This window comes from Aphelocoma coerulescens, chromosome 8 (assembly GCF_041296385.1).
Source record: "Aphelocoma coerulescens isolate FSJ_1873_10779 chromosome 8, UR_Acoe_1.0, whole genome shotgun sequence".
Lineage (NCBI taxonomy): Eukaryota > Metazoa > Chordata > Aves > Passeriformes > Corvidae > Aphelocoma > Aphelocoma coerulescens.
Window position 1 is genome coordinate 23561947 of NC_091022.1, and position 13109 is coordinate 23575055.

Below are 13109 nucleotides of genomic sequence, written 5' to 3' on the forward strand. Positions count from 1 at the left end.
CGCAGGCCACGCTCTCCACCCCGCAGGACCCGGTGCGGGCACAGCCCCCAGCAGACAGTGCCATGCTGACCCCTCCAGTAGCAGCACTGGCCACACGCTCCAGTCCCAGCCTTCGCGAAGCACAGACACCAACAGGACCTGGGGCAGGACAGCAGGATCTGGCCCTGCAGTTTTATTGAATCCAGTGTCCCCGAGGCTCCCATGGCTTGGGGCACATGGGGGTCTCATTCGTCCCAGGGGTTCTTGTCAGTGTCGATGGACATGCAGTTGTACACGGCGTAGCGCAGCAGCTCCTCACAGACCTTGGCCCTGGCAGGGGGAACGCTGGGTCACAGCCATGATGGACACAGAAAACTTCAAGCTTCCCTCCCCACACCTGTCTGGACACTCCCCAGGGGAAGGCCTGGAGAGTCTTGATGGGAACCCCAATGCCAGCCCCAGGGAGTGGGGAGCATCCCTATGCCCCAGCTTGACTCACGAGGAATAGTTGGGCAAGAAGAAGGTGCAGGAGCACGTGCAGGCCTGTGGCATCAGGTCAAACGCATCCAAGCTTGGGAGAAAGAAGAATCAGACCCCAACACAGCGCAGGGACCTCACATCATGTGGGGATCCCAGCATGGCACAGGGACCCCAACACAGGCAGGACAGACTCACTTCGACCTTTCCGGGTAGACATTGATCTGAACTGGGAGGCGGCTCCGGCCAGTGACAAACTTGAGGAAGCGGCTGAGATCCTCTGAGGGGAAGGACAGAGCTCAGGTCTCAGGGACAGACTGTCCCAGCTGCTGCTGTTGCAGCAAGATCTGCCTTGCAGAATCACCCCAGGAGCATGAGGCAAAGCTAAGGGATGCTCTCAGGATCCCAGGAAGGGCCAGGTGGGATGACCCCAGCCAGTTTCCAGGGAAGCACCTGGTGAGCACCCCTGGGGCACAGGGCAGTGGGTACCCCATGCTCTGGCCTGTCCTACTGCACGTGAAGAGCAGGGAAAGGCTTGGGGTCACTCACCGCTGGTGAAGTTGTTGAGTGCCTCCAAGAAGTACCGGACACGGGTATCATCGGAGGAGAAGTCATCAAACTTGACTGCGACAAAGAATGTGCAGTGGCTTAATTAGAAACTCCCAGCAAAGCAAAGGAAAGGAGGAGACCCTCTGCTCCTCGGTGAGCCCATGAGAGCCCCTGGCACCTTTGAATGGGACCAGCAACCTGTGCCACGGGGGGTGGAGAAACAGAGTTTCCACTAGTTTGAAGAGTGGCCACTCACCTCTGCCCATAGCAGCTAAGGATCAGACAGACCAGAGTGAGGCCCAGTGGGGTTTGCTGATAAACGTGAAGCATCCAGGGACCCTCTGGCTTATCCTCCCCCAGTCTCTCAGGCATCCCATGACCAGGATGCATGTGCAGGACAAGCATTATCAAGGGGATTCACTGCCCTTGTGGAGGGCAGGGAGCAGCTCTGGGCTGGCCCTGTGACTTACTGAACTTCTGCAGTTCAGCCACTGTGATCTCCGAGTCCCCACAGATCCTCTTCTCCATCTGCTGCCAGGTGAGCAGGTCCAGCACAGGCTGGGGCACCACGCAGAGCAGCCCAGCACGTATGGCTGCGATCTGTGGGGGCACAGGACGGGCTCCGTGTCACCACAGGGGGTCTCAGCCCTGGGCAGCCACCTAGGGCTCTGGGGACAGCGACCAAAGCACCCCAAAAGGGGTCCCCAAGCCACATGGACATCCTGAGCATGGGATGCATGAAGAACACCCAGCTGGAGCTGGGGGACATGTTTTGGCAACCATGAATCCCACAGGTACCGGGATGGCTTGCCACTGGAGCAGGGTCCCCTTGCAGCCTGTCAGCCCTGGGGAACAGTGTCACCTGCTCCTTGCTCTCCTCCAGCCGAGCCTTTTGCACCAGGCGGATGAACTCCTTGCGGTCCTCGTAGCGCACAGCGGTGTTGCTGCCGTTGGGGATCAGCTCCACCATGCGCTGGTCACTCAGCACTGTCGTGTAGGTCAGCTCTCTGCCAAACATGAACTCGAAGCCTTCCCTGTCTACCCTCTCCAGCACCTCCAGCAGCTTCACCTGCAACCCAAATGAGCAATAGCCACCCCAGTGGAGCCAGCGCAGCCATGAGAGAGCACAGCACTGCCCTGCCAGCACCCAGCCCTGCTCACCAGCTCTGAGTCCACGGTGGCAAAGTCCTTGCTCCAGCTGACCTCCTCCCCTGCCAGCTGCTTCCACACCAGCGCTGGCAAAGACAGGATCTACCAAAGGGAGTGGACACAAGCATTCTCCCCATGCCCCTCTTTCACCCATGGGCAGCCCCTCTGCCCAAGATAGGGCAGCCCCTGCCAAGCCCCGTCACTGGCCAGGGAGACTCTGCTGTGCTCACCAGAAACTCCTTGCTCCTCAGGGCTGCTCCCATCAGCTGCCCGATCCACTCATACTTGGGGAAGTCCTTGCAGGAGGGGTTGGGGACATACATGTCCCTGGTGTCACTGCTGCTGTTAGCCTGTCGGACAGACACTTAAGACACACAGAGATTTGACGAGCCCAGCACGGTCTCCTGCAGCCTTCCCCACCATCACCCCTCCACCTGCCTCTCCAGCCCTTTAAACCCTTCCAGGAGATCTCCACCACCCGGGTACAAGCACAGCTTCCCCAGACAATAGCTCTGCAAACATTAAGATAGGGCTAACATCCCAGGCTCTGCTGACTGACTCCCCTGACCTGGACAGGCAGACAGTGGGATGCCAAACCTGATTAGAAGTGCGCACAAAGAAGGGCAGGGGCACCGGGACATCGCCCGAGCTGGGACACAGCTCCTCTGACACATCTGACAGGCTGTCCCGAAAGCCACCACCTGCAGTGGGGGCAGAGGCTGGTTAGGGCCTGACACACCAGGGTCAGACACTGAGCCACAGGATCTGGCCAAGCTGCCCCCCTCCCTGGGGCAGGGTAGGGGAGATACGGGGACCACCTCATGTGTGCAGAGCAGGGCTGCCTCTCCCAGAGCAGTCGGGACAGTGTGGGCACCCACTGAGCTGCACCCCAACATAGGAGACGCCAGGGGAGAGCTCTCACCATTGTCAATGATGCCCTCAGTGATGAAATCACACTCCCACCACTGGCTGTAGGTCAGGGGCCACCTGTGAGGAAGCAACAGCCCCATGCACATCCCTCCTCCGAGCATACCAGCAGCACCTGGAATCCCCTTGCACCCTGCTCTGGGGAAGCGACACCCCACAAATATGACACTGAAGACCTACCTGTAGTCCAGGGGCTGATTGTTCTTGGGAGATCTGAGGCCTTCATACAGCTGGAGAGTAGCAGAGCGGAAAGGGGATGAGATGGGGGCAAGATACCTGCTGAAGTGACAGATACCTGGCACAGGGCATGGCGCTGCCATACCTGGGTGAAGACGGCATTCCTGCAGCTGGGGTCCAGTGCGGGGTTGGCACGGTGCTCCCGGGCCAGGAGCCGGTTGATGTAGAGCTTTGGCAGGGTGCGAGGAGCAGAGCTCTCCGAGGACTGGAGACAGTGGGCAATGACGGCTTCACTCTGCTTGGACAGCACCAGGAATGGCTTCATGCTCTAACAAGGGACAAGCTGGGATGGTTAGAGGCCTGATCCTGCCACCACCTCCTGTCTTTTCCTCTCCCCAGGTCAGCCCCGGTGTCACAGGGGATGCTCCTCCATCCCTCTGGCAATGCCAAGCATGGCAGCTCTCAGCCCTGGGCTGGTCTGTCCCCACTGGATCAAGGAGGACACACTACAGCCCCCAGAAAACCACCTGAACTTGTGAGATGCCCCTACTGGCACCATCCCAGGCGAGCCTGGCAAACACTCACCCTGAGTGCATCAAAGGTGCCAATGCTGTCCTCAGAGAGGGGGATCAGGTAACACAGGACACTTTCCAGGAGATGGACAAACCTGGAGACAGGAGAGAAGCAGTGTGAAGCTGCAGGAGAGTGGCATTTCACCACAACCCCTGGCCACTGTGCTCCCTGCACATGGGTCCCCACCAGTCCATGGAGGGACACCAGACACAAGGGGAACACCCATCCAGCACCCCCTGGCCACTCCCTTTATTTCTTTTTCCCCAAGAAAATGCTGCAAAGAAGAGCAGTCCAGCCCATGCTGCTGCACTGCAGCTCGATCACTGCAGAGGGTCTCTGTAGGGCCAGTGCTGAACCCAGCCTGGGGCTGCCCCTGCAGGTCAGGGCATGATTCTTTTTGGGATTGAGCTCACTGTGGGGATGGTGGGATCCCTGTTCCATACCTCTGAATGAGCACCGCACGCCGGTACAGCACATCAGCATCCACCCCTTCCAGGAGAGGGTAGCGAACCAGCCGGGCTGGCTGGAACATGTCAGTGTTGAGGATCAGGTCCCACTCCCAGAAGGACATGATCTTAATCCCCTGCAGACGGACATTGTATCCTTGGTCTGCCAAGAAAGAACAGTGATGTTGTGTGTGCTGCAGCCAGCACAGCTTGGACGCTGCAACTGGGGGCGAGGTGATCCCAACACCTGCAGCAGCTCATATGAAGTTCATTCCTCAGCCTTCCCACCAGTAGATCCCCAAAAGCAGCCAGTGTGACAGGAAGAGCTGCAGGTGCCAGGACTGGCTGCAGGTTTAGGGCCAGGCTGGGTGCAGAGGCTCACCCCGGCACTCCAGGAAGCGGATCTCCAGCACCGGCATGTGGATTTTCATGTCGCGGAGGATGCAGACATTCTGGTAGCTGTTCCTGCACACAGCATGGAGGGAGATGGCAGAGCCATGAGGCACAGACAACCGTGAGGCAGCCAGCAAGGCACAGGCCACTCTGGCTCCCCAGCTGAGGATGTGCTGCTACTCATGCAAAAGCCCCCCCACCTCACCAGGGCTGTGGCAGGAGGTGCCCAAGCAGAGAGAAGAGGTTGTCAGAGGCACAGAGACGTTCTGGAGAAGGTGGAAACCGCATCCAAAAAGCCAGAAAAGAGCACAAATTCAAAGCAGTACAGAAAGACAAGATGGCTGAGAGCATGTCACTGTTCTTGAGGGGTCCCAGCACATCTCACAAGGGCAGAACCATCCTTCAAGTGGAGTTGGTCATGCAAGGGTGGTGTGTTTTTGAAGGAAACAGGGATGTGGGTAGATTAGCAATTTACTAAGTGTATTTTCAATGCCTTTGTCAAGGTCCCATCAAAGTCCTGTAAGCCCATGGGGAAAAACCACTGCAAGTATTCAGACACAGTGAGGAGTTAGCTCCTGTCACTGCAAAGGACACCTCTGCAGTCTCATGGGTGCTTCTTCAGAGACAGATCTCACTGCTCAGCCAAAAAACATCAAATGGACAAGTTTTGGGGGAAGGTGAAGGAGACCTTTGCACTCCCATGTAAACCCCCAGCTGCCTCGAAAAGGGTGTTCAGGGCCAGGGTGAAGATGGAGAGCTGAAGTGCCCCAGGACTTCTTGGCTACAGCACAGCAGAGATGCTCAGGAAGGTGACAGCAGTGGTGTGTGTCCCCAGAGGTGAGGAGGAGGAGGCAGAAAGACCGCCAAAGTCACCAGGCAGAAGGAAGCATGCTGCAGACCAGCTGCCGCAGCATGGGTGAGGAGCAGGAAAGGAGATTAAGGCACTTGACTGGCACATGGAGGCGAGGGACCACCACACTTGTGGGAGCAGATGTAGTCTGCACGCAGGGAGTTCCAACCCTTGGAGAGCCACTGTCACTGGCAAGTCACTCAGAACCAACCCCAGCCCCATCCTTAACATCTGCTCAGGATGCAGAGACAGCTCAGGAGTTTGGCACAAGCTGGGCATAAGCTGCTCCTCATTCATTACTCACTCATTAATTAGGACTGTTCTCAGGTGCTCCAGCCTGCTTAGTGTTCCCCCATACACAGCCACCCGCCTGGGTATATAGGAGCTGGACTGCCCATCCAGCATCAGCCACAGTCTCCTGGGGGTGAGAAGAGCAAGGAAGAGCATTGTCCTCCCCTCATGAGCTGCCTGGGCCTAGAGATGCCCCCAGAGTTGTCCCAGGCCTGGGGCAAAGTTGTGCCTTCCTAGAGTGTCTTTGGCAGCAGCCGTCCCCCACCTCAACCCCATGCTGCAGCCCCAGCTGGGGGAAAGCTGGGTTGAAGAGGAAGATGGTGCTTTGCCCCGCACCCTGCCTTTCCCTGGCACAGCTGTTGGCATGGAGGGCACACCCCGAGCTCTCACTTGACAATGGCGCCTTTCTTCATGTTGAGCCGCACCCAGTGCTGTCCCGGGGGCCCGCTGCTCTCCCAGAAGGTATATGTCAGGTTGTCTGTCAGATGGGCTGCAACACAATCCTCCTGCAAGAGTGCAGCAAGCAGAGGGAGGGAGATGAGCATCCTTGCACACGCCATGGCCTCCTCTGAGATGGGTTTTGTGGGTCCAAAGGAGGTCAGGACAGGCCAGCCCCTTGGTTTGTTGGGCTGTGGGTGGACAGTGGCTCCCTGACATAGCAAACTGGGCATGGCTGTGGACCCCTAGTGCTCCAGAGACACAATGGGGTTTTGCTCCCAACGCCCAACTCCTGGCAGCTTTGCTAGAGCAGCAAAACCCCACCACCATCCCCTGGCCCTTGCAGAGGGGACAGCCACCACTGGCCCCTCCTCCCTGCATCTGTGGTGATGCTCATGTGTCTTATGCTGATTTTAGGCTGCAGAGGAGCCCCACTACACACCGTCTGTGAGGAGACCTCGATGCTGTTGATGTGCTCCTTGGTGCAGTCTGCGTGCTGCAGCTTCTTCTCGCTGTGATCATACAGGAAGCGCCCCAGCTCCATGTCGCGCTCATAGTTCCAGCCTGGGGGCAAGGACCTGCAGGGAATCTCTGTGTTAATGGGATGAGGACACCAGGCTGCACCCCAAACCTGCCCACCAGCAGTGTGCAGGAGCCCCAGCTGAGACTGGCTGCAGCGTCTCATGGCCACCAAATCGGCATGGTGCCAGGCCATTGTCCCTGCAGCAGGCAGATGGCATGGATGTATCTCATCACCAGCACACCAGGTATTTATGGCCACTCCAGCCCAGTGGGAGTAGCAGCATACAGTCACTCCAATGGTCTGTGGAGCAAAGGCCAGCTTTGCTTGAGCAGTGCTGAGAGGTACCAATGTAAAAGGCATCTCATGGCACCCATCCTCCCCACTCCAGACCCTGAAGCCAATCATGGCCCTTCAGGCATGTCCAGGCCCTGGCCAGCAGCCCCTAGGGGTGCTGCAGTCCTGCTCTAGGAGATGCATTCATACCGAAACTTCTGCACCGCAGCCTCATCCTGCTCTATGAGTCTGGGCATCTCTCCAAGGCGCATGGAGTACGTCAGGTCCACCACTTGTTCCCAGCTGGAGCAGCACCGGTGGAGTTGCACAATGGAAAAGATGTGTCAGTGCTCAGTGTGTCCATTGCTGCCTTAGCCTGAAGTGTAGTCAGCAGTAGTGGAGCACTGGGGTGACACCCGGGAACAGCTGTGGGAAGGATGAGTGTCCCTGCACCCGGGTACAGGCTGGGACAGAGCAGGGGAATCCCACCCTGCACATGACCTTATATCATGAAAATAAAATTTGAGGTCTCTGATCACTGCACTACCTCTGTGACATCGCCCAAATCCAAGTGACTCAGAACCCCCCTAGCATCATCTTTATTCTGTGTAGGCGCTGCCACAAGCAAACAGGATTAGTCTACGCGGGAGCACCCACCTGCCCACCGGTGCTCGGCGGGGGTGTGTCCCACCTGCGCTGGAGGGAGTGAGTGGGCTGTACTGGGCGTGTCCAAGGGACTGGGGATGGCTGGGTCGCATGTCCTCTGTGGGGACCGGTCACACGCTTCTCCAGCGCCCAGAGCCCAGTTCCTGCCCGGGGCGCAGCGGGTCGGGGCCATACCTGACAGCAGGTCTGTAATCAACCCCCAGCGTTTGGTGCTGACACTGGATCCGCTGCACGGAGTCAACCGGGACTAACTTATCTCCTCCCTCTCCGAACCTCTGCGCCAGCACCCAGCCCTCCGCCAGGCCATGGGTGCCCGTGTACTCCTCCAGCTGCTCCTGAAGGCACATCCCGTCCTGTCACCGCCGTCGAGACCCGGCACGCCCGAGTGGTTCCCGGTGCCGGTCCCCCGTTACCTTGCTGAGCTTGACCCAGAGCCCGGCGCCGTTGCAGTACTCCTCGCCGGTGGCGCGCAGGCAGCCGCCCTTCCGCACCTCGATCGTGGCCCGCGCCGCCCGCTTGCCGCCCCGCGCCGGCCCCGGGCTGTCCCACACGCTGAGCAGGCTGCGGGCGGCGGCGGCCGCGGCGGCCGAGGGGTCCTTGCAGATCTTGTACTGCACCTCCCGCGGCACGTAGCAGAGCGCGGCGGGCAGCGCCTGGGCGCGGCGGAAGCACTCGCTGCACTGCAGCAGGAACCGCAGCCGGCCCAGCACCTGGTGCGGCGCCTCCCCGCCTGCCCTCATCGCGCTCCGGGCACCGCTGCGCTGCGCCCCCGGCTGTCCCGACCGTGCCCGCCCGGGAGTGCACGCCGGGCCGGGGCGCCTCCGGCGGGACCGCCGCGCCCGCCTCCCTCCGGGGCGCCCCGCCTCGGGCAGCCCTCGCTCGCCGGCTCCCGCCTCCTCCCCTAGCAGGCGCCGCTCCGCCCGTGCCCCGGGCACGCCCCAGCGCTTCTTCATCCCTCTCGGGTAGCAGTTGCTTCGCTCTCCAGCTCCGGGCCCCCCTTGCCAAAATGTGGCTCTGTTACGCCCACTTCAGTATCCGGCAGGAGCTGACCGGGTCACAGGCATCCCCTTGCCCTGTGGCTTAGGACTCTGCTCCCTCCCGGCCTCCAACATCTCTGTCATTGCCTGCATTCCTACAAGCAGGGAGGGAGTCCTGTGGCGTTAGAGCACAGGGCTACGTCTCCAGCATGGATAGGAGAAAGAGGTGAGTGGGAATCCTAGTATGGGAGAGCCAGCTTCTGGCTGGCATATCCCTGCCCTGGGCAGGCCTGCAGCAGGTGGAAGTGCTCCAAGCACTTGCTGGAAAGGGGGACAGGCTTCCCTGCACAGCTTTATCCCAGCCAGCAGAGGCATCCTGGCAGCAGGAGTGAGGCCATGACACCCAGCAGCACCCAGTCCCCTCCCCCCCCACCCCCAAACACTGGCAGCTTGTCACCCCATGTCATGTCCGCTTGCTGCATACCACAGCAAGGCGGTGGCAGAGAGCAGCTCAGCTCCACCCCACACTACCTTAATTTTTTCGGGTTGGGCACAAAGGGCTGAGTTTAGGGATCATGAAACAAGCAGGCTGGCAGAGTTCAAAGGTCTCCACACCCCGCTGGTGCCTGCCTGTGCTCCTGGCAGGTCAGAGTCCAGTTCCATCCCTGCCTGCAAAGGCATGGTGCAGAGAGATCCAACAGCTGTCCATCCCTGCAGTGTTATCTATTGAACAGGTGTGACTGTGCCTCACCGCAGCAATAGGCACCTGCCTTGCTGTGAACCACGGTGCAGAAGAAATGCAGACTTTGGCCCTGCTCTTACCTGCAGTAACCACAGCCAGGATGGTCCTGGGCCCTCCCTCTGCATCCACGTCACCCTGTACCACTGGTTTGCAGAGCTGCTGCAAAGGGTTGAGCCAGTTAATACTCTGAGTCACCTCGGTGCCACTACTTTGTGTGCAAGGCATGACAGGGCCAATTTCTGCTTCACCGCCTGCCTCTCACAATACCAGTCTTCATTGCTGTTTAGAATCACAGAATCACTGAGGTTGGAAAAGACCTCCAAGTTCATGGAGTCCAAGTGGTAACCCAGCACTGCCATGTTTATCACTAAACCATGTCCCCAGGTGTCACATGCACTATTTCATCCAACAGAAGGACACAGGAGCCCCAGCCAGACCAGAGAAATCATCAGAACACCAGGAGCAGTTAAGTTCATTCATTTTATTTTAGATCCAACATGAGGTAGGGACAGACAGAACCTGTCAAACTACTTAGAGTTTGTCATACTCCAGGGCAGTAGTGGAATAACAAGAACAGCTAGACTACATGTGCGTTATTAATCACCCGAAACTATTCTATGACAACCCAGCAAGTTGAAGGCAGGGGAGATCAAGTGGTTACATGGAGCCATGTCCTTCCCCCAGCTCAGCCCTACCCACCCTGTAGAGCTGCAGCTCTGGCACACAGAGATGCTCCACAGCATCACAGAGACACCAGCACCTTCCTTAGGATGGCACTGGCTTGAAAATCAATCCCCACTGACTTGAGTCTGGTTGTTGGGGTGAGGATGCGCAGCCGCTGGATCCTGATGCTCAGGAGGTCTCTCACCCCAGGCCACATGCAGCAGGAGTCCAGGGCAGGGGTACTTGATTTGTGCCTTGTCAAACATGATAGGACACAGTTCCTACCCACAGCTTTAGAGATCAGAGAAGAAATGTGACCCAGCACTGACATAACACCTATTTTGGGCCCCTGAGATTGGCCAGAGTTGAGCAGGAATTCAGTTTGTGATTGGCTTTAAAACACTGCAGATGAGAGAGGACCACACAGAGGAGATCCAGGCCAGCTCCCAGCTCCCCCCTCCCAGCTTACCTTTGCACAGCAAACTTAACAGGACAATCTGTGCACTATCCTGGCATCATTCCATAGCAGCCATGTTTTTCCAGACCCTCTGACCATGCACCTAACGATCTCACTGCTGCAATGGGCTTCTCCTCCTACTGGAAGGGCTTTCACAGGTCTCTCCACCCCAGTATACCACCACAGCAGCAACTACTGCAATTCTCCAACATATATACGGTGATAACACAAATAGACAGTAAAACAATGGTTATATGGTAAAAAAATGTTTTTCTCAGTATGCTTGTAGGAGTTAAATGCAGACCATCCTGGGTGATCCCTTCTGCTAGGGCCAGGGTCCTGTTACTACAAGTATTTTTTGAACAGAAATCCCTATCACCAGCTAGATCCTTTCCCCAGAGTTCCAGCAAGCCCATGGGCAGCACTCAGTGGCAGGAAATAAGAGCTCAGATGCTAAAAGGCCTTGCTGGAAGAAAGAACAGAGAAATGTGGGAAATATGGGAAAAACTAGCTGATAATTCCACAGTAATCAACTGCTTCAGGTTAGGGAGGACCTGGATCTCAAACCAGCAGAATGAGACTGGAAGTTTGATCACAGGTCCCAGGGCTGTACACCAAGTCTTGAGCATCTCCAAAGATAGAGGTGCCATGACGCTTCTAGGGAAGGATCCCACCATTTCAGCCAGGTTCTGATCTCAGCATTGCCTTGCACAGCAACTCTCTCCTCATCATTGAAGGCTGGGGCTGTGTACGTGGATAATGAGAGAGAACAGAGCTGTCTAAATACGTCTCAGTGAGAAACCTGAGCTGTTCTAGGTATACACCCCTGTATACATACCTGTTACCCTCCGTCAGCTGCAGTTGCTTCCAAGGGCAGGGGAGCCAGAGTTGTTTGCTCCCCCACAGCTGATCAACCCAAGCAGCCCTAGATGGCTCCTAACCTGCCCATTCCCACTGGTGACATCAGCTCACCCTCCACCAAAGACTAGGGCCATCACATCCATCCCACCCTGAACCACTTGCCAACCAACCCCTGCCCAGCAGTAAAGAGAGGAGTCTATCTTATTGCTGCTTCTAATTCTGCTCAGTAAATAATGTGATCTCCTGCTGATCTCCTGTAGAGGCAAGTGGGCAACGTTGGAAAAAACAGTATGAATTCCATCCCAATGTCAGTCCCTTTTCAGATGGATCATTTTAAATCCCCATTCAGCTTCCCCATTCACCACAAAGCAGGAGATGGCAACACATACTCCTCCCTGGTCCTACATCCCTATTAGCAGCAACCTTCCTTGGCAGATCTGGGAATACACATTTCAAAAGAAACTTGTGAAGGGAAGGACTTTGTTTACAACTGCAAGCAATTTCTTCCTCAACACTCCTGACTGAGGACAAACCAGCAGATCAAAGTCCTTTCACCAGCTTACTCATGCCCATGTAAAACAGACACCCTAGGAAGTGACTCAGCCACCAGCACGGAAAAGTATCACACTGGCTCTGCTCCTGTTCCTCTCCACACTGGTGGTTGGAATCAGCCACAAAGCCACAGAGATCAATTCTGAGACAATTCTAGGATTTACAAAAGACCTCCTCCAGCAGACAGGACTTCACGCCCACCCAGCTGAGCATGGAAGGCCCTGCTGCAGGCAAGGGCTGCCATAAACAGCTTCCCCATTTACCACAAAGCAGGAGATGGCAGCACATACTCCTCCCTGGTCCTACATCCCTATTAGCAACAACCTTCCTTGGCAGATCTGGGAATACACATTTCAAAAGAAACTTGTGAAGGGAAGGACTTTGTTTACAACTGCAAGCAATTTCTGGATGATAGACTCCTTCAACACAGGAGAAAAAGCCATGAAACATTAAGACAGGATAAATCTTAACACACAGCATCAGCCCCAGTGACTCTGTGACTCACAGTAGTGGTGGTCCAACAGACCACACATGCTGAAGATGGAACTGGGGGTATAAATGTAGACTAGCATCTAGTAGCTCCCAGTGCTAGGCAATGACTAGCCCTGCCTGGAGCTGGGAAGATCCACAAATGTTTTCAGGAAGTTGTAAAGGTTTCATTGCCCACTCCTCACTCACACAGCACATGTCCATCTGCTCAAGGACCTCCAGCTCTTGGTACCCAGTTTCTACACTGCCCTAGGGCAAACACTTTTCCTGCTCACCTGAAACCTCCATGTCCCTTCCCACGGATGGGGGAAGGGAGCAGAGCCTGGCACTGCCATGCCTCCTACTGCTTTAACCTCTGCAGTCTGGAAGATGAACTTGGCCCTGAGGGCAGATCTCCACAAGAACTAGAATAGATTAGTTGTAATACTGGCTTTCAGGGGTAAACTGAAGCTCAAAGAGCCTGGGAGAACAGCTGCCAGGCCACCAGCATGCTGGATGCAGAACTAAAAGAACAAAAGGGAAGCAGACAGCTCCCACCCACTGTGAGGGAGCAGCTTCCCCAGCAGTCACTGCTGTACAAGAGGTGCCAGGAACCACAGGAACTCAGATTTTGTGTAATGTAGAAACGTGGGAGTCCCTTTGGAAGCACCCATAGTC

At 56.7% G+C, this 13109-nt stretch overlaps 1 protein-coding gene across 1 annotated transcript; it reads right to left on the reverse strand.

The window, feature by feature from the left end:
- Window positions 1-145: 145 nt before the first annotated feature.
- On the reverse strand, window positions 146-8576 carry LOC138114118 (E3 ubiquitin-protein ligase HECTD3-like). Its single transcript, XM_069023253.1, has 21 exons — window positions 8125-8576; window positions 7886-8046; window positions 7256-7348; window positions 6692-6827; window positions 6202-6317; window positions 5825-5938; window positions 4660-4742; window positions 4275-4440; window positions 3844-3925; window positions 3404-3586; window positions 3262-3311; window positions 3077-3141; window positions 2752-2855; window positions 2385-2504; window positions 2167-2256; window positions 1868-2074; window positions 1476-1605; window positions 1006-1080; window positions 655-736; window positions 479-550; window positions 146-309 (listed from the first exon to the last, which is right to left on the reverse strand). Exons 1-21 carry the CDS (start codon window positions 8449-8451, stop codon window positions 225-227), a joined length of 2541 nt encoding a protein of 846 aa, XP_068879354.1. The 5' UTR covers window positions 8452-8576; the 3' UTR covers window positions 146-224.
- Window positions 8577-13109: the final 4533 nt, after the last annotated feature.